This window comes from Pelmatolapia mariae, linkage group LG9 (genome assembly GCF_036321145.2).
Source record: "Pelmatolapia mariae isolate MD_Pm_ZW linkage group LG9, Pm_UMD_F_2, whole genome shotgun sequence".
NCBI lineage: Eukaryota > Metazoa > Chordata > Actinopteri > Cichliformes > Cichlidae > Pelmatolapia > Pelmatolapia mariae.
Genome location: NC_086235.1, coordinates 27380203 through 27401725, shown reverse-complemented (window position 1 = coordinate 27401725; position 21523 = coordinate 27380203). Strand labels below are relative to the sequence as shown.

General features: G+C 42.1%; 1 protein-coding gene across 2 annotated transcripts in view; it reads right to left on the bottom strand.

Moving 5' to 3' along the window:
- Positions 1-4984: 4984 nt before the first annotated feature.
- LOC134634691 (matrix metalloproteinase-16-like) overlaps positions 4985-21523 on the bottom strand; it is a 75800-nt gene continuing 59261 nt past the window's right edge. For both annotated transcript variants that reach the window (XM_063484020.1, XM_063484021.1), the window contains 4 exons: positions 15839-15977; positions 10449-10599; positions 9772-9887; positions 4985-7338 (listed from right to left, as the gene is read on the bottom strand). In XM_063484020.1, coding sequence (XP_063340090.1) covers positions 7004-7338; positions 9772-9887; positions 10449-10599; positions 15839-15977 — 741 coding nt within the window. In that variant the 3' untranslated portion in view covers positions 4985-7003. The remainder of the gene's footprint in view (positions 7339-9771; positions 9888-10448; positions 10600-15838; positions 15978-21523) is intronic.

Genomic DNA, 21523 nt, shown 5'->3' with positions numbered 1-21523 from the left:
GTTGGAAATAAGTCATAGAATGTTTGTTTGTTGCTTTGTTCTGAATATAGACGATGCGCTGGCCTTCCTGCTGCAAGACAGTACAAGTAAACAGCCACTGATCTGCGCGTGCATGTGTGCAGTTATGTGTTTTAACCTTTTTCATCCAGCTAAAAGCAACAGCTTGATCCTGACTGACCTTCAAGAAGCTCAGCTGCTGCCTGTTCTGCACTAATACACTAATACTAGGAAATATGGTCCTTAACATAGAACGAACCATCAAGTGGTGAATTACAAGGACTTGGGTTAAAGCATGAATTCAGTTCCTGTTATAATCATCCGACAGCAGGAGGAGAAGCAGTGCTGCCAAAAATGGAACTGTTGAAAAAACGCTGTGTCCAGCGTAGGTCAGTTTAGCACCCGTGTTTCAGCCTGGCAGGAGCAGTGGAGCCTGGTGAGCCCACAGGGTTTCGCCCAGGCTCCAGTTGTGAGACTAAATGCCCTCAAACACTGGCATTGTACACTAAGCATGAAAACCATGATGGAGAAAGAGATATATAAGCAACCAGAGAGAGATCTAGGCACAGATGCACTCTGATGGCACAGCAAGGCAGGAGCAACATGTTTAAAGCACACGAAGCACTTTTCTCTGTGTGTAGTGTTGCACATACAGACTTCTTTGAAGCTTTCTGACTGACTGAACAGCTTATATTGCTGCTAGAGGAAAGTACATACACTAAATACACCCCGGGACATCTGAGGGAGAACACAAATAGGGACGTGGACACATACTCCAAGTCTGTATTTACAGGGACAATGAGTAAAAGCCTCGGGAAAAGAAAAAAAGCACCGATCTAAACATAGCTGAGCATATAATGCCTTTGTCTAACAGCAGAGGCAATTTCACCATTGCACAGGCCTATGACGAAAACCGATGAAGGGTTTTCCCTAAGAGTGTAATTTCATCAAACACACCCACACTCGGAGTCGTGACCACAGTCAGTAAACTGGCGTGACCTCACTCACTTTGTTGTCAGTAACTATATGTCAAATGTGTCCCAGCGAAGCTAGAATAAACAGTATCGGGGCATACGCGGCTCCTGTTTCACATTCAGTCCGCAATAAATGCCAATGCTGCACCTCTGGGACTGCACATCCAAAGAGCCGATTTTAATCATGCCACATAAAAATACAGCAGCGCACAATACCAGAGGCCTGCTGAGCCCAGATCAGCACGCACACACATTTCTCTGAGTGTGTTATTTTTTATTTTTTTTGTATATCTTTCCTGCCGATGGCTAAGTTTAATCTCTGGAGTGTAGAGTGCACCGTGGGCTGAGCCAATACCTGTATTTACTGTATGTCAGCCCTCTGACTGCACCGTGTGGGAGGGCACAGTGAATGCTCCCAGTCATATTTCATGTCAGTTTGATGAGCTCGATATCGCCCTCGCGTCCGCAATCATGCCGCTCTAACCAGCAGCTGATTAGTTTAGCTTAGGATACACACACTGGGGATGGCAACTATGTGCTCCAACGTTAAGAAAACCAAGCACTTTTAAAGCTCGGCAGATAAGTTGTATTTTGCCTGTTTAATCCATAAAAAACTTAAGTGTAGAGGAAGTGTAAAACCATAACCGATAATTTCACCCTGTGGGTTGTTATACAAGTCCAAGGGTGTAACACTCTGAAGCAGAGACTGAATTGGACTGTTAAAGAATTACAACCCTTTCTATGCGTTGTTTACCATTTTGAGAGGCTTAAAAATAATCAGACAAACTAACATTATTTTAAATATAAGCATTATTCATAATACTTGGATTAAAATCCTCTGCAGGCAATGATGGCCTAAGGTCTAGGACTCATAGTCACCACCAAATCCTGTGTTTCCATCCTTAGATGTTCTGCCACCTTATGTTGCTTCTTGCATGTGGGTCTGCAATTAATTAATAGTTTTCTATGTAACAACTGAAAAGCAGCTCGGCGATATGCACTGAAGGTCGTGAGTTTGAGTCGTTTGGTGTGGAGTTTGCATGTTCCCCTCGGTTACTCCGCCTTTCTTCCACAGTCCAAAGACATTAGGTTAGTAGATTACCCATAGTTGGGACTGTGACTGTTCTCTATGTTAGTCCTGCAACAAAGTGGCAACCTGGCCTGGGCTGACCCTGCCTCTTGCTCTATGGTAGCTGGGATAGGCTCCAGCCTGGGGCAGGTCGAAGGTTTTGTGGTTTGATTCCTGGCTGCTCCAGTGCATACCAAATATCAAAGTGCTTTATGCTGCATAAAGAGCACTAGAGTAGAAAAGCACTGTACAAGAACAAGTCCATTTACCATTTTTGTGACCGTGAATTGTAAGACTGACCCGATTAAGTGGAAGAAAAGCCTGCTCTGTTGGGTTGAGATCAGATAAGTATCTTGGGCATTGAAGAATAGTTTTCTTTTCTTTGCACTGAGAAACTCCCTGGTTGTTTTTGTAGCATGCTTTGGACCATTCACCTGCACTGTGACTTGTCCAATCAGTTTTGCAGCATTTAGCTGAATCTGAGCAGAGTATAACCCTTCACTTCACATATCCAGCCTGCTACTTCTATCAGCAGTCTCATCATTAAACACTAGTAACCTGTTTCCACTGGTAGCCATGCATGCTATAACATGGCCTCTTACCTGAAGTTAATCGGGTATCTGGTAGATTAACCTTGGTTACGTCTGTTCAAAGACTTTTTAAAATTAATCTTGAACACAAATACCATTTTGCTGCTTGTTTTAAACTCTGTGTATTTAAATTAATAAAGCCTGCCTCCTTGAGTGCGTTGCTGAGTTGGTAAGATGTTGTGAAGTTGCTTTTCCTAACCGTGGAAATAATTCTGTCATCATGCACTTTTAGTTGTCTTCTCTGGCCTTTCAAGCCTTTTGGTGCTGCTGTGTTTGCTAGTGCATTGTTCTTTTTAAGAATAAACCCAAGTGTTGAGTTAGCCTCTCCTAGGTCTTTTGCACTCTGATATATATTTTTGTCATACATTGGTGATGGAACAGGACTGCTTGGGAGCCAAGGGTCCCATTACGTTTGAGGTTCGGAAGATAGGAGAAAGGGTATGAATATGACAAACTAAACATTTATCACAAAACTTTTGTTTCTACATCTGACTGATTTACAATCCACTGTGGTGGTGTACAGAGGGAAAGTGAATGACCAATGAATGAAAAACTAACTCATCACATTGCAACAGAAAGCCATTAATATCTGGTTTAAACAGAGGACGTTCTGTTGTGATGAATATCGAATAAATAAATAAAAATGTCCTCATTAACAGTATGTGTCAAGAATCGATGCTCACTATACACTGTAAAAAAAAAAAAAAAGTAATATAAAAGTATTTTACCGTGTATTTTACAGTTTTGTACTGTTCTTCTAGAATATCATTAAATTTACATAAATAGACTGTGATTTTACATTTCAAATGTAAATTAACGTAAAATCACTGTAAATGTAATAAAACATAATTTTCTTGTTTTTTAAATGTATTTGTCTGTACATATGCATATTTAGATTGTTAGAATACATTCACAAATGCATCATAATTTCACAAAAAAATTTTGTCCATTATTTGAAAGATTGAACTGTTAAATTCAAATGTAATGCTATGGATATAAATATATGATTCGTATAAACTTTTTTTACATCAAATAATTATTATTATTATTGTTATTCAGGGCGATCGTGGCTCAAGAGTTGGCCGTTCGCCTTGTAATCAGAAGGCTGCCGGTTCGAGCTCCGGCTCGGACACTCTCGGTCGTTGTGTCCTTGGGCAAGACACTTCATCTACCACCTACTGGTGATGGCCAGAGGGGAATTATAAAGTGGAATTGCGCTTTGAGGGTCTCAAAAAGTGCTATATGAATGCAATCCATTATTATTTAAACCAACTGTTAACTGTATATTTCTGTACATTTAAGTATTATTATTCATATTGCCGCATTCATTGACCTTGTTTATAGGTAATTTCATTGTTTAATCACATTAAATTGTTCCTAATTTAATGTTTAAAAGCACTTGAAAAAGGCAAAATCGCATGTAAAATTAGGGCAACAAACTGTATTGTGATTACTGAAAATAACCGTATTTTCATGGGAAAGTTATTTTCTGTTATTTTATGGTATTATTTTGGTGCCCCAGCTGCCGGAATATTACTGTTTTTTTAGGATTTTTTTTTTTTACGGTGTACTTTTTACTTAATGTTTCAAGCAGGGTAAAAATACATTTTCAAAGCAGTGTTCATTTTGTTGACCAATAGTTCTCATTAACGACCTTTTTTCCCCCAATGAAAAAATAAAAACGAATGCATGAGGACAAAAACTATGATGAAATGTACTGACACTTTCATTAATGATGGGAATTTTTAAAAATCTTTTATCACACATTTATGTTTACAGGATAATATATAGTGTTGAAGGAAAACGCCACACCCATACATCACAAGGCTGTAGTGGAAAAATACTGGGCACAAAGGACAGGGCATAGATTCTGAGGTGTGTGTAAGTACGATGGAGTTTTGTTTCTCTTTACAGGGAGAAGATGCCCGACTGGTGTGAAGATGTAAGATGAACCAGCTACCAGACCAAGTGCCAAATTGGGAAAGCCAAGTTTCCCTACAAACTGCATCTCCTTTCCAACTTTTTAACCAACCATACACATATCTTATTTGTGTGATATAATAAAAACTTCATTCACTAGTGTGGGCGGGTGTTTGACAGGTCCACAGCGCTGTGTAACTTGAACCTTCAACCATTTAATTAAACTTTGAAATTGTATATTTCACGTTTGCTCACCAAGAAAACATAAGAAGCTTTCACACTTTAGATTTAGTCTGCAATAATCTTATGATATTTAACCCTATAAAAAACACTAAAGCTAAAAGGATTTAGATGCCTGAATGAAAATTAACACGGTTTCAAAATGCAGTCTACCTGCCGAGGTTAAAAAAATGAGTAGAGAGTTTGAAGGCGGTTCTTCAATGTATATTGATCAGTTTATTCATTCAATCAGGACATGTTTTTCTCTCGTCCCAAAGTCTTACACAAACAAGTCATTGTGACATGTCCAAGTTGTTTTGACCAGAAAACAGGAAAGAAAGGAAAAAAAAACAGTATGTGATCATGAAAACAAACACACATTCAAAGACTACCCGTCATGACTCCATGACACTACGTGTTTGGTTCAGGCCAATTTGACTTGCCAATCACCCAAATGTACCACTTAAATCTTTTACAGTTTGTTTGTCTCGGATTTAATTGTAGCTGGAGGAAGGCAGGACTGGGGTACACTTAAAAGATACAAAAGTGAACATAAACAGGATTTTTAAGAGAAAACTTCCTCCTCGGCTCGATGGGAGGGAAGGGGGTCCAAAGCCATGTTGAGCAGAACCGATAGGGTTGTACAGTAAATGCTTGCATGCACGTTGACACAGGCACTGATCTTGACTTGCTGTCTCACTTCAGTCTTCAGACAAGAGCATTCTGGGAACTGTGAGCTCTCTCAAACAAGGCAGTCAACAGGATTTTATTATTATTATTTTTTTAAATTAAGTCCATTCACAAAAATGAAATAAAAAAATCCCCAAACAAACAAAAACAGAGGAATATGGGCCAAGGACAAATCCAAAAACAAGACTCCTGTCAGCCTGTCTTATGGAAATATCAAAACTAACAGTAACAAATACCTTAACACACAAAAATAGTGGCTTTACTCCAGAACCTTCCAACATCTTTTTTTTTAGTATACAATACATTACTTTCAGTACAGGCTGGACCTACTGTATTAATCTGTCCAGAATGGCTCAGCAAGCCAGTGCTGAGGATTCTGAGTAACGTAATAAAATTCATAAAATACCAACCACAAGAAGCAATTAAGCAGCTTCTTTAAAAAAAAGAAGAAGAAGAAACAAAAAGAAATAATAGCGGTATACAAATTAAAATAATAAAAAAAAAAGAACAACACCAAGAACAACAAAACCAAGCACAAGTAGTATGATGTATAATTAAGGCGAGTTAAAATATTGCAGAATAATTTGGCCCCTGTGTCTCAAACAGACTGCCACAACAGTCAGAGCTCCCCCCAACTCGTAATCGCTGCAAGGATCCAGAGATGGGAAAGAAGGAATAAGAACTAAAGAAAGAAAGAAAGAACAATGTGATCCTCTTTGGAGAGAGATGGATTTTATTTGGTTTTGTTTGGTCTCTTCTTCAGGGATGTCTTAAAGGGAACAGTGAGGACCTCTTTTCTCACATGAATTCCAATAAAAAAAAGAAGAAAAAAAGAAAAAACAAACAAAAAAAACAGATGAATGATTGGTTACGTAATAAAGTTGTGTTTATCTGAGACTTATTTTTTTATTTTTTATTTTTTTGAGCCCAGTCTGAAGCTGGAGGAGGGGAGGGGCACGCGGATCAGAAAATAGAAAGCTGTTTATCAACAACCTGATATGACACAGTTGACAATGCAGTGCCCTGTGGGAAGAGTGTTTGTTCCCCTGAAAGTCCTCCGTCTGAATAAAAGCAGTCGGGCAAAGAAACAAAAAGAGGACGGGGATAGGAAGTCAAGTTTCTGAGATACAAAGTGATGCTGACCCTCCTGTTGATTTTTTTTTTTCTTTTGTTCTCATTATTTTTGGACCGGGATCGAAGGTCACATCCGACAAATATCCCCCTCCACAAACTGTCCCTCTGGGCCCCGTTTGTTAAAAAGGCTGGGGGCTGGAGAAAGTCAGCTTAAAGTCCTGGGAGTCGCCTTTTTTTAAACGCGGGATCGCCGTCAGACTTCTCGGCTGGTTCTGCAGGTCTGCACGAAAGTATCGATCACCGAAGAGGAGGAGGCGTGGCTTGTTGTTTTTCCCATAAAGCTGTCCAGTGTCCACCGTCCTCCTCTCTGTGAAAAGTGGGGGGCTGTTGTACTGTTTTTCCACAATCCTCTTAACTCCCACCCTAGCTCTGCCCTCTCGTCTCTTAACCCCACCCCCCTCCAAAAAAATTCAAACCCATTCCTGCATGGAGCGTTTGCAGTACAGTATGTGGCGAGGCGTGCCCTTCCTCTTGAACTGCACCACGGTGTAGACCAGCACCAGCAGGCACAGCGCGAGCACGCAGGGGATCACTATGGCGATGGCCTTCACCGTGTTGGCCTCGTTGTCCAGCTCGATCACCACGTCCGAGTTGCCGTCGTCGGCCGGTGGGCGGCCGGGGTCGATGGGCGTTAGCTCGCAGCCCATGAAGTCCTTGAGGATGGAGCGCGGGTAGCCCGGTTCCACTCTGAGGAACTGGTTGCTAAACTTCCAGTACTCCTTCCCCTTGTAGAAGTAGGTGAAACCTGAAGCAAGGACACACGCACACAAAAGTTGTTAAAGAGTGATTTAGCACGTTTTCAGCTAATGCTCAGCTCTGTCAGTACTGTCAAAATGTGCATTAAGCTGTCACCGAAAAGCCATCAAACTGGATATAATGATAACAATTTCATTCAGCTGACGGAAAGGTCACCAGCTAGGGCGAGTGCTAAAACGTGAGGAATACGTAACATTACTAGCTTATAAGCCATTTGCTGTTAGATCCTCATCGATACATGTCAGGCATCATTTTTACTGCTAACATATACTGAAGTAACCAGGCACAACTGTTGCTTTGGAGGAAGCTCTTTCATGTCTTTTCATGTATTTAATAAAGTCACGAACTATTCAAAGAATTTATTACTAATTGAATCTTTAAAAAAGAAATCACCTTTTATCTTAAAAGGAAAATAATTATTCAAGCGAAGTCAAAATAAAGATAACCAGCCAGTAGTGTGTGTGCTGCTCTGATGCTGAGCCACTGTTTCGGTTTCAGTTCAGTTGTTCTGCTGGGATATCTGTGCCTGTCCCTCAGGACTAATTATACCGGTCATGAAAGAGAAAACACACCCGAGCGGGAGTCAGGCCCTGTAGCTACGCTCACACAAAAGCGCAGCAAATGTCACTGGCAAACAAGGTGCTTTCTAAGCCACGAAAGCGACGGTCGATTTTGTGACGGGACGTGAGGGCAACTGTCCCAGCGTCCCCCAAAAATGCACAGATCCGCTAAGGCAGTCGGCCGCCGTGCATTCAGGTGAGAATTTACCCCACCTCTCCACAACGGCTCTAGCGATGGAAAAAAATCATGAAACACAAAGAAACTATTTTTTTGTTGTTCCATGCCCACAATATGTTCATTTTAAACTAAACTTTGCCTCCACCGTCCCTCAAATGCTCACTGGGAAAATGTGCCGTGTAAAACTGGTCCGGACAGCCTGGCTGAATTCTCGAGCTCTCCTCTCCCTCGTTGGCCTCCTTTCACACTTTGTGTTTCTTCATTTATTATTTATGCGCACTCCTCTCTGAGAAGATGAGGAAAGAAATGTTCTAAATTTCCAGGCGAGGAAGGCCAGCGCTTTTTAAACAACGTGTCGGTTGGAGATGGTTCGAGCTAGGAAATGAAACAGCGTAAGGTGGAATTTTAGATGAAAGAGGGGCCGGCCTGGCCGAGTGGGAAACTTGATCAACTTGTCGGGCACAGCTCTGTCTTCACAACCTGACCGCATATAGTGAGACAGGCCAAACCACACAATGCCCTTTGAATTAGTATTTAGAGCTCAGCTGAGTATTGTGATTAGCTGATGAATTACAGCCACTGTTGGGATGCTCCTCTTTCCGAGCTGGCGGCAGGTTCTGTCGCACTTTTCTCCTACATTTAACCCAAATTAAGCGAAAAAGGGTTTTTTGTTAGAAATAGAAAGAGCCACATGAAGACTAACTATACAGCTCCATAACAAGTAGAACTATTCACTGAGGGACACAGAGGGGGAGAGCAGATGAGAGGTCAGGCAGGCTGAGCTTGTGTGGGTTAGAACCAGGTCAACGTCGCCCTGGGCTCCCCGCTCCGAAACGTGCCGTCTCATACACACTGTCGTGGGCTACAGTGGCGTGCTCAATTATGCCTGGCGATCTGGGTCAGTGTTATGAGCGGTCCACTTGGCGCGCTGTCTCGGCAAACAGCCGGCTCGCTCAATAAACGAAGGCTGACACATTTACGTGCAGAAACATATACAAACAGCCATCATCCGCTTGGATATCAGTCCATCCTTCATGCTCTGATTGATGCCCGCTCCACCTGGCCTCACCGGCAGAAACGCCCAGCTACAGGTCTGGCGGGGGATCTTCGGCACAGATGGCGCAAGCTTTCAACACCACCTGCTCTGTTTTTTCTAAACGACTTGCAGCCAAGACCAGACCCCAAACCCACCTGGCACGGTGCATCCAATGGGAAAAGATTATTTTTGTAGCCTTGCCATCTGAGCGGCCTATCGTTGAGCTCTTTGCGAGATTTTAATCCCGCCTACCCAAGCCTGAGGAGAGTCAGTTGGCTTAAAACCGGAATGAGCACCCAGCGGTGGTCTTGTCCTTTCTGCTTTCCACAGTCCGGCTCCGACTGGGTCTTATGGCACTCAGAGCAGGATGGACTGATTACGCAATATTTTCTTGTGAAACAATTCATAAAAAACAGGGAACAAATGTATTTCTGGATGATCTGACCTGCTTTTTGTTTGCAATACGCAAAAAACATTTCCCTCTGTATTGCATGTATGGAAGCGTGCCACACACTGAGACTCAGTTTAATAAGTGGGGCAAATTTCAATCAATGCTACCCTGCCAGTGACCATCTGAAATCAATGCAGCCTGGCAAACGAACTGCGACTTGCTTGCCAAACCAGACTATTGTGCAGGACAAATCGTACCATTGGCTTTGTCCACGAAGGCCCCCTGTGGCGATTCAGGCACACCTCTCCACACTGTGATAGGCTTAGGATAGCCAAGGTCCATGATTCTCATTTCCTCATTGTAGCGCCAGTACCTAAACAGGAACAAACGATGAGCCACGGGAAGACAAAGCAGGTACTATAAGGCTCGAGGAACACAGGGCTGAAAATGGAGACAGATGGTATTTTATGTGTATACCTAATATCTTACTATCACACTGTCAGCTTCCTCTAGTGAGTGAATTCAAATAATACCTATCATAGCAGGTGTGAGAGGCATGGGGAAAATCTAATTCTTCCCACATTTTCCCTGAACCCTTTTCACCCTGATGATGTGGGACAGGAGACAAACAAAGAAAACTCAGGATAATGAACCCTCCTCTAAGAGGAGTCGCTGACCTGATTTTGTAGCAACATATTACAGATGGTTCTTTAGCACAAGTGTTAAATGAAATCAGGTTGAGAGCGACTCTGTGACAGATCAGAAACACTACTTTAAAACATTCTTCCCGTTCTTGTTTAGTTATACTAAATATCCATATCCACCAATTTAAGATCATACGCTTCGCCTTTAAGAGACCTCTGCAGGCTAAATTTGCACACGGCTTTCAAGGAAGAAAGTCCAGATCTGATCTAAGACCTCCACTCGTACCCACCTGTCGCCTTTAAAGAAGTAGGTTTTGGCCACATCCTCCCACCACAGGGCGGTGTCGATGCTCTGTGAGGGCATGCCATGGGCAAACTGGGAGATGTCCTTGGGGTATCCGGACTGCAACACCGTGTCCTTAAACACCCAGAACTGCTTTCCTGCATATCAAGAAAGAGAGTGAGAAAACAAATTAGAAGGAGGACGAGTAACCGTGGGGATTACCCGCCAAAAAACCCCAAAACGCACTGAACACACAGCAGGCAATAACCTGTTGCGTTGTATTACTGTATTTGATGCTGATACTGTTGAAAGAGGGAACAGAAATGGTGACAAGCTCCCCTTGCCCTTGCTTAGAGGTGCTCTGGGAACTTTCTGGCGCTGGCAAACTGAGCTGGTAACTGCTCAGCTGTGATAAAAGGAAAAAAGCTGCAAAGCTTGTGGGAAAACTGGCAACCAAACAGTCAAATTAAAACCTTTATTTTTTAAAAGTTTCCTGGATCCATGAAGCCAAGAAAATACTTGGGTTGTGATATTGTTGCTGAAATATTAAAAACCATATATCTTTTTCTGCTTTGTTCCTCGCCTCCATTTTTTCCTCTCTACAGCCTCCTTCCTGTGGAGTAATTAGGTTAAACAGCACATTTCTGACACCGCGTGACCCCAGGAAGTGCATTTCTTCATCAATGGTGGAGGCGTAGGGTGGGTCAAGAGGAAATGTGTGTTGGGGTGTGTGGGGGGAGGTACGTGGCAGAAAAGAAAAAGGGAAAGATGGAGTTGGAATGACAAAGGCAGAGCAGATGGCGTTTTTATTATTCCCTTTTTATGATTAAATCAAATGAAACGGAGCCTGAGGCTATGAATGTTTGCTGTTTTATGAGCGGGAAAAGAGCAATCATCGGTTTAATATCTCCAAAATACTTACAGTATTTCTTTCAATAATCGCGGCGCTGACAAAAATAAATCAGGGTTTGGAGGAAAACATAAAAAAGGGTTGACAAGGAGGAGTGTGTGACATGTGCAGATGTCAGACACATACACAGTACGCTTCAGTCGCCTCTGAAACTGTAACATTCAAGACACTGAATATAAGTTGAATATAAGTAAATGTAAGTTTTTTAAAGCTTGTTTTTAAGACAAAAACAGAGAATCAAACATTCAAACAGTGTTTGCAGAATCTGATTAACTGGCTGTGTTTAAAGAGCCGGATCCTCGCGCCTCCCTGGTGTCTAACTAAACACCAATCAGCCTGAAACACTACATGGAATTTCTGCAGGGTCAGCTTTACAGATGACCACACAACTTCTTTCTTTCTTTTTTTAACAAATGCAGGAAATGGGTGTCAAATAAGGGAGGCAAAATCCCAGCAATATCTGGCCTCATTCATTTTCTTCACAAATTCCCCATGTCTGACATTTCACCCTAAAGTATTTAAACAATACGGATACGTTAGAGATGGAAAGGTGGAAGGAACAGTAGGACAGGGTGTTGGCTGAATGTTAAATGGGAAGGCGAGACCTGCGACGGCCTCTTTTTTTCTCAAAAGGAAATTCCTGTCATTTCAAGTCATTCTCTCTCAGCGCTCCGCTCACCGTGGGTCACGCTTCCTCCCGGCCTTGATACGCCACGCTAACACGCCACACCCTGAGGTTAATAGTGACCCGTCCCCAGAAAGAATGAGTTCAAATTGATTCATAAAAAAACTCCCAAACTTTCCCTTCTCTCACTCTTTTTTCCCCCCAATCCTACATAGAATGGGATTCTCCATTCTCGCTTTCTTTTTTAAATTGGAGTCGACTTGCATCGGCCTCCACATAAAAGTCGAGCTTCATCTTCAGAGCTGTGAGGGCTGCTTTGATGTAGTGGTGGCTCTGGCATCTGCTGCACTGCAGCGACTAATCCCCCCCGCCTGCCCTCAACAGTGTATGAAAAGTGTTATATAGGATGAAGATTTGTTCCAAAAAGGAGACGCCTCCTCTTTACACAGGCCACACACAAAAACGGGAAAACCAGGAACCACACATGCGCCTGTGAGTACTTAACTTATTATGCATACGCACGCCCAGTGTGACCCCGTGGCAAAGCTGCTTTAATGTCTGCTTGAAATCATCGCGTTCAGATCTGGAAATGCATTCTTCGAGACGGCGTTTAAGCAAAAATCATCGCAGGCTTTTCCACGTACAACAAACAACCAGACAGTCTATGGAGATTCTAAGTTTGTCAGATATTCTCTCATAAAACTAAAAACTGCTAAAACTGCGCCGATTGAGCAGGAACAGTGCTGACTGCTACTACCGAACATAAACCAAACATAACCCCCATTTCTCACAAAAAACAGAAGTGTAAACTGACTGCTATTTTGCATGATACCTCCATCTGTAACCCTGTGGTATAAGGTAGGGAGCAGTAAATGTACTAAAAGGTTACACTGTGTTAGAAGAGTTCCTGCTCAGGACCCGAGCATTCACCCTTTCGGAGCCAAAATGCCAGGGTATTAAAGTTTTGGCTAAAATTAGATGCTCTGTCCTAAATGTTTTATTTCGTCTGGGGCAATGAACATTCATACCTAAATTCATTATACCGTCCCCTCTTCTCTACTTAATGTTTCAGATTAGAATCTGCTGCTGAAAATATCTTTGTTTGAGACATTTTATCCTGCATTTAGCTATCGAGTGCATACAAAAACCTCTTTATGGGGTAACAGTTTTACAAAGAACAGCCAAAAACAGTGAAAATATTAATAAAAACTTTATATAAATCATGGAGTTAGCATTAGCTGCCACACTTGGTAGCTAGCTCCGATGCAGAAGTGACAAGCTAACAGTAAGTGGCTAACAGTAAGTGGCTAACAGTAAATGGCTAATAGAAAACATACATTACTGTAGAGTATTATATAAAAAAACACTTTTTCTACTTTTGTTTTTGCTTCATTAAACTTCTGTTAAGTTTTGAGTGTTTTTGCAGCATGTTTATATTTGCCGGTGTTTTCTTAAATTGCAGTGCATTTGACCTCTCATGGCCAACGTGAATATCTGCACTGACATAATATACCACACAGGAAGAGAGCCAGACATAAGCAGGATACCAAATACCTGTGTCTGTATATAACTGTAACCAGCACCATGACCTCAAACTTGAAATAAATTTCAGTTTTATTTATATGGCTCCAAATCACAACAACAGTCACCTCAAAGACCCTACAAGAATACGGCGAAAACCTCTGAGCAAGCACTTGGAAACAGTGGGAGGAAAAAACTCCCTTTTAAGAGGAAGAAACAACAACAAAGCAGAACCAGGCAAAACTGGTTGGGAGTGAATTCAATGACATTTTTAATTTAAAATTCAATGTACACGCCAATACTGGTCCAGCCCAATGTGAGAGTTTTGATCATCTCTAAGTGATTAAAATTGGACGTGATGAGCGAGTGGTGAGTATCACTGATCTTTTATGACTCTAGTAGGGACCATAGGGTTGCCAAATGAATATCAGGTTATATTTAGAAAGACTTGAAACTATCAATCAAAGTCATAATTTTCCCATAGATTTCTACAGACCTTTATTCTTTCTGCAACGATAAAAGTTGCCCCCTGCTGGTCATTAGAAAAAATGCAGGTTTAACCTACCACATTAGCCAAGCCTGCGTATTGTTCTGCTCTTAATCTGAAATAAAACAATATAAGCCATGTCTGCATAATTTAGATGTAGGGAGTAGCTTTGTCTGTCCTCTGACACAAAAGCCTCAATCAAGCTCTGATTGGATCCTGCCTCCCAGGAGGAAAATACATACCCCTATATGTGTGCTGTGCATATGCAGGGTGCCTCCGAGTAAAGCTGCAAAAGCCCATGCTAATCTGATTAATTTAATTTCAATTCACAACACAGCTTCTTATTAATCAAACATTTCTCCATGTAAAACACTCTTCTTCTAAATCTGCCTGCATGGTGTTGCCAAACTGTGAATGGTAATTCTGTAAGGGCATATAGCCTGATTAGCAATCCACACAGCAGGCCCGGTTCGACTGATGCGTTTAAAATTCATGCTGAACTTCTCGTGTCTCTGAAGAATTCAGCGAGGGAAACAACTAATACACTGACATTGGTGTAGGAACGAAGAGCACACTCTTAATGTATACTGTGTCTGTTTCCAGACCTGCCCAAAAAGCACTAAGCTAATCAGTGTCTCAGCCACGACAGCCAAAGCAGACTCCAACGTCCCCATCTGTGGATGTATTTTAAGAGAATTCATCAGACGAGAGCTGTTCAGAGTATATTCAAAACGCCTGGTTAGACGAGGAGTTAAAGTGCCGCCTTCTGCTTTCTGACCGACTTTCTTCCTAATTTTTCTTCCAAATGGTGACAGTCAGAACAAGGCCTTCTGGGAAATCAGCTGCGTGTGTTCAAATGAAAAAAGGCATTCTGTTAGTATGAATTTTCTAACTCTACCGCTGCCCGGTAAAGAGCAGGGTGGAGGAGAAGGCAGCGAAATCAAACTTGCAGAGCTCGTGGCACACCCGGGACCAGCAGTCTGCATTTCCAGGAATTGTTTGGTGTTGGAAATAGAAACGGGTTTGAGAGAAGATTTGTAGTTTTTTTTTTTATCCCAGCAGAGTTTCGTTGTTACCTACGTCTCCTTTCATCAACACCCTTCCTTCCCCGCCTTTCCCTGCCTCCCGTCCTCTCTGTGTGTATGCAAATATGAGGGCCGTGTTTGTTTGCTGCTTCTTATAAGTGGCTTTGCAGCTTCAGACATAATTAGTCGTAAAGCTCTGTGTTTTGGGGGCGAGCTCAGTCTAGATTTGAATGTGCAGACAAATCTTTCAGTAAAGTAAAAAAAAAAAGAAGAAAAATTTAAATCAGGTCTCATCAAGCGGCGAGGCTCTCCTTGCACATGCTGTTCCGGTGATTTCCAAGACCCGTGCATACAGATTATGTTTAACTACAGTGAAAGATTTTATATGAAAATATATCACTGGAACAGAAAAATGCAACATATGCATTATTAAAAGGCAAACCTGTTTGTGGTAAACTTTCCTACCAAAGCAAAACAACTGCTTTAATCCTCCCCAGACTTGCACTAAACTCATACACAGATAGGATCAGCGCAGTGCTCGGAGGGAGCATGACAACATATGCTGTAACTGCTGGAGACTGAAAAAAATCCCTCTATTCTCAACATACACACATGGAAATCGAATATAGGAGGAATGAGCATCCAGCTTATACAAGACGATGACTTGTGGGGATAACAGAGCAGACATGGAGCTACTGTAAGCTGGGACTGCACGGAGGCAACTGGGCTACAGCACTGCAGGATCAGATTAAAGCTTTATGATGCTTTGCCTGTAATGAAAAAGAGCTTTACTAAACAGTGATGGTGTTGGAGAGTGTAAAGGCCTCACCTTTGAAGAAGACAAACTTGCCCTCGCTGTTCTCATAGACTGCGTCTATCTTGGGCGGCAGGCCTCTCCAGAACATTCGGATGGGCATGGGGTATCCCTGCATTACAGAGTTATCTTTCACCCGCCAAAACCAGTGGTCCTGAAAGGGAACAGAGGACTATGTTAGGAATAAATGAGAACCTTTTAGGTCTGACACATAGATTGTCAGAGGTAGAATGTACCCTTAGAAAACTAAGTTGAAAGCATGATGTCTGCCGTCATCCTGTAAAGGCCTTTTTGCCAAAAAAACAACAACAAAAAAACCAAACAAAAAGCCCGCTTAACGAAGATTTAGCTTTCCTCTTTCAGTGCAGCAGCAATCACGGGAAGAATCCAGTAGTGTGTTCTAGAGAATAAGACGCACGCATGTGTGAAAAACATCATCAGAAGACCAAGCAGGAAAAAATGCACTTGAATGTTTCTAAGATACCAAACAACATGCTACCCTGATCTAAGGACAAAAAAAGAAAACTACAGCTATAAGGAATTTCTGCATATAGTAACACAGCTGGCAGTAAATCTATCTGATACGCTGAATTCAGGCCAGCGCCTTGCTTTGCTGCTCATACAACAAAACCTGCTGGTGACAGCCGTGCTGCTTTTAAGACGCACATGTGCTTTCTCAGGTTGTCTGGAAAGCCTCGGCGACTGTCGCTACACATGCAGAGCCTGAAGAACATACTGGGAAAACCATGAAGTAACAGGGGCAAAAGTGATAGCCAGGGGCTTTATGAGGAGCCAAGGGGAGTCTGACTTCTTTTTTTGGGGGGAGAGGGGGGACAAGTGGAAGGTGTGTCTTTTTGATGTTGGATGAAACTTGATGACAGAGGGAGGCGGGGAGAGACACAGCTGCAAAAGCCATTAGGACTCAGAAAGATGTCCCACCCTTTGGCAATGAATGGCCAATTGCACCTCCTTAACACGCTGGGCGCTCGGGCCAAAAAGCCCAGCCTCGTAGAGAGGGATGCAGGGGAGACAGCACATCATCGCACCCTGCCTCATTCATAGCGAAAGCTAAATAAACAGCCAATTTATCAAAGACTCTCTGCACAGCTCTCTTTCTCTCTCTTTGTCTAATCCAATTGTTTCTCTGGGACTCTGCACTCTCCCTGGACTCGTCCTCCTCTTTCTTTTCATTTCCCCTTGTCTCTCACTCCAATTCCTCTGCTTTTTCCTCCCCTCTCCCCTCTCCCACTCTCGCTCCATACCTACCTCCTCCATAGATTTCAGTTGTTCAGCATTTTCTTCTGTTCGTGGCCCGGCCGAGTAATTGAAAACAGATCAAAACTGTGAAATCCGAGCCATTTGAGTCCTTTTGACTTTATAAAAAGGGAAAATGTTCTTTCTCCCGCCTGCCCCAACTTCCCACTCCCACTCTGAAAACAAAGCTCGGGCGAACAGACTTGTAGAAAATTTCAGCAGGCGCTTCTCAATTACAGGAACCTTCAGAATAATCAGAGCGAGTTCAGTCTTAGCGAAAGATGGAAATATTACACCGCTCTCCGCTTTGAGGAAAAGGGCGGTACGGGGTTTGTCACGTATACCGTCTCATGGCACATGACGATGCATTCAGAGCGATGAGGCTGAATTCAAATCTGGTTTCTACAGGAATATAAATTCTGCACTCCTGGATAAATAAAAAAAATATCTGGTTCTACCGATGAGTTTTTGTGCTGAGGAAAGTTTGCGAAGCGGATCACAAACTGCCTCGCCAACAGCTGAACCGAGTGTTTTGTTGGCAAAATCAATACTGCACAACACACTGGTATACTGCATGAAGTACCTGACCTGCTGAGCTGACAAATCAACAAAACACACACACACACACACACATGATGGAGAGCACTTTGCACTTCATTAATTCTGAAATGAACAGGTATCTGTTTAGCGCATTAATTCATGAGGATTCTGCCGCAAGATGACTGGCAAATAATCATTACACAGAGACACCAATCAGCAATCATGACTAAAACCGTGTGCCTAATTAATGCTCGGATCCTCCTTGTTCCACCTTAACAGCTCTGAACCACCGCAGCATTGACACCTGACCTGTGGGAATATCCTCTGGTGTCTGCCACCAGCCAGTAGGGGTGGGGAAGATTATTGACGACTGATAGATTCAACAAACAAAACAGCCTCAAGTATCACTAGAGATTTAAAGTGGCACAAAATACTAAAATGAGGTGCAAAACAGCCATAAAATTACACTGAATGACTACAAAGAGATTAAAAAAAAATCATAAAATAACACACACAGTCACTACAAAATACATCCAAAATGGCTACCAAGTGACAACAAAAAAATAGAAAGAAATGCAAAAGAACAAAAAAATGTAATAACATATACAGAAATCCAAGACAATTGCATATGTAGGCAAAATGATTAGTAAAGCATGCAAGTGAACATAAAGTTACACAAAAAGATGCAAAACAGCCATAAAATGACAACCAAGTGACACAAAATGACCACAAAGAGAACACAACAACAACAGCAACAGCGAAGTGGTGTCAGACGTGTACAGAGATCCAGAAAATCATAAAAAGACTAGAGATGCAAACCACCATAAAATCACAACATAAAATGGTAACCCAGTGACACGAGACGATTAGAAAGCAAATTAGGGGCAAAAAAACGATTACAAAACATCCAAACAACTCAGCATCACTAATCTTTGTGAGTCGAGCTGAAACACACTGGTGTGAATTACACTACGCGTTCTCACGCCGACCCTTCACAGCGGCATGCTGGGTACATGACTCAATCAGACTCTTAGAAAGTTCGAGGCTGATGATTTACAGACTTTGCCCCGACGTAAAGCGCCAACACAGGAATGAAAAACAAGAACATGGCACATTTAAGAAGTGACTCAAATCCTTGAACACTGCATAAATACTTCTCAATCAATGAAAATGAAAAGAACCGGCATGAAATCTTTCTGGAAAGGACAAAAGAGCAAGTAGACCGCCCTTTTATTAGCAAAGAACAACAAGTGAAGACAATGAAGCTATTCTGAGAGATCAACGCTTTTTTGAATTTGTTGTGTAAAAATGAGGTTAAACCTAAAAAGCTCAACACCCACGTCAGCCCTGAGTAAGCATCTGCTGCTGCCTTTTGTGTTTATGTGCCGAGAGAAGAGGTGAGAATATGACAGACAGTGATATTTTGATGACAGCCGCGTTGACCTCTCACTCGTCTAACATGACGCACGCACTCGGCTTGAGTCGTCAGCAGAGCACGGGTGCAAATATTTCAGACGGATGAGGATTAAGGTCACAGTTATTTATCTGGGCGCTCTTGCCGAAATCTACTCTGCTCGCTGAGGAACTAAACTCTAGAAGATTTTCTTAAATACATGTGCGCTGATGCATTTTGTACGCCTTCTACATGTGCTCAAGGCCAAGAAGCAAAACTGCAGGGACGTAACTGTAACTGCTGTAAATAATGAAGCGCGACCTTCATCAGCGCAACAAAACATGGCAGCTTTCACTTCTCAACCTGCAGCTCTTTCTTTCCATTAGATTTTAATTCTAATACGGCAGCTTTACAGTTCATCTTTGCGGGGACATTTTCCAATCCAATAAATGTCAGCGCAGCGCTCTGTGGACGATGTAAGCCTCCATCCCCAAAGTCAAGAGTGCAGAACGGTGTTTAGCAGCTCCGGCATCAAACTGCCAAAATGACTGGCTGTGTTATCAGTTTCTGCAATTTTATACTCTGAAATAAACTTCAGTCGTATTTTTCAGAGAACAAAAAGCGATTTCATGGGAAACAACAATTTTAACTGTTTATTTTAACTAGGTGTGTTTATGTTTCGGGAAACACTATGTCATCATGGGAAATTTGCCGCTGCTAAAGAGGCTAAAAAGCAGGGGTGTCAAACATAAGGCCCGGGGCTAGAATTGGCCGAGCAATGGCTGTAATGGAAAATACGATGGGTGGCATAAATTTGTACCTGTATTTGCTACATCAAAGATAGAATAGATAAACCATAGAATGACTTTCTGCTTAGTGAGCAGAACTTTTTCTATAATTTTATACATTTATAATGCAGAAAAGCTGAGATGAAGAAGTGTAATTTCTACTGCACATCTTATATTACGATATCTCAGGGATTAAATTAGTAGTTAAATGTCTGTACGTTGACAGAAAGTCAAGTCTCACTCCTCTTGTCCAACCTAAGATCAAAGTGGGCTGTACGTGGCCCCTTGATATAAAATAGGTTTGACATTCCTGCTCTGAAGCACTTAGGTGCCAATCTCACAAGGGGACATTAAACATATGGTAAGAGAAAAGGATCAGAGAGTTAGCTTAGCTTAACATAAAGATTAGAAAATGGGCAAGCGGCCGGCACGTTTCAAACTGGAATGTGGGTACAGATTAAAACAAATGATAACACATAACACATCATTAAGTGAAATTCAGAGGTGCTGGGGGGGGTTTGTTACCTTTGAGCATGCCCAAGCTGGCTGCTTCCCCCCTGCTTCTCATCTTTCTGCTCAGTTAAACTAAGCTAAGCTAATCACCCAGAGGCTTTAGATTAAAATTAGACATGAGAGCGGTGTTCAGCTTTTCATCTCTCTTTCTCTTTGAATTCTCAGGACACCTGAAAAAGAAGTCTTACAATTGTCAGAAAACTGAATTGGTGGCATTAAAACTCCACTCCAGACGCAGGCTATTTTTGGACTCTCTCTCTCGCTTTTCACTCCACTGCTGAAAAAGATATTAAGAAGACACGACAGCTTACTGCCCATTTGGCAACTGCATTCTCATTAATGGATGTCATAGTCAAGGAGCGTGGCTCCGGCATCGGCAATCCTGAACGGCGAGGCGCCCCGCAGCATCCCAGAATCCCCTGCTCTATATCTGTCCACACGAAGGAAGGAAGTGTCCCTCAGTGAGTGGGCGAGAGGGGTGGTAGTTTCCATTATTATATGTCTATGCTGTGAGCCGGGCAACGCACCAATAATGGAAGCTAGAGTAGATGAAAGCATTAGTGTGTCGAGTGTTGGGTGGAAGCTTATATATAGACTTGTAGGGGAAAAAAACGTATACCTGCATGTGGGCACAACAAAAGGCGCTAATCCTGTCCATGTAATGCAGCTACAAATGTCTGAACATAATGAGTCACTGTTAAACGACAGCAGAGACATAGTGGGTGAAATGAATTTGGAGCTTTAAACTATCACCTAACAAGAGCTACAACAATTTCTATAGCACCACTTTCACAGAGAGGTTTTACTGAACAGTGAGCTTTAATAAAAAAAATTAGCTTTAGGGATAAAAACTACTTTGGGAAAAAAAGAGACCTTATAGCACAAAGAAAAGCATGAGCACAGTAATTTCCCTTTTTGTAATCCTTGCATCCTTGTTTTGAATTCTTGCTCCATAAAGGCAACACTGCAGCTATAAGAAAAGCATGTTGTAGGGAATGTTTAGTTAAAATCCTCAAATCCTTGTTTGGATTTTCTGCCTCTAAAAACTGACAAGACAGCAGTGAGCCATAAACCCGAATCCAAACTTTAATTATGATGTCTGAGACTCTCCATCCATATTTTACTACAATCCAAGCCTGATGGGAACTGAATGAACTCCTGGAAACTTTTTTTTGGTCTGCTTGTTGTCAGACAGCATAAGCGTCACACGCG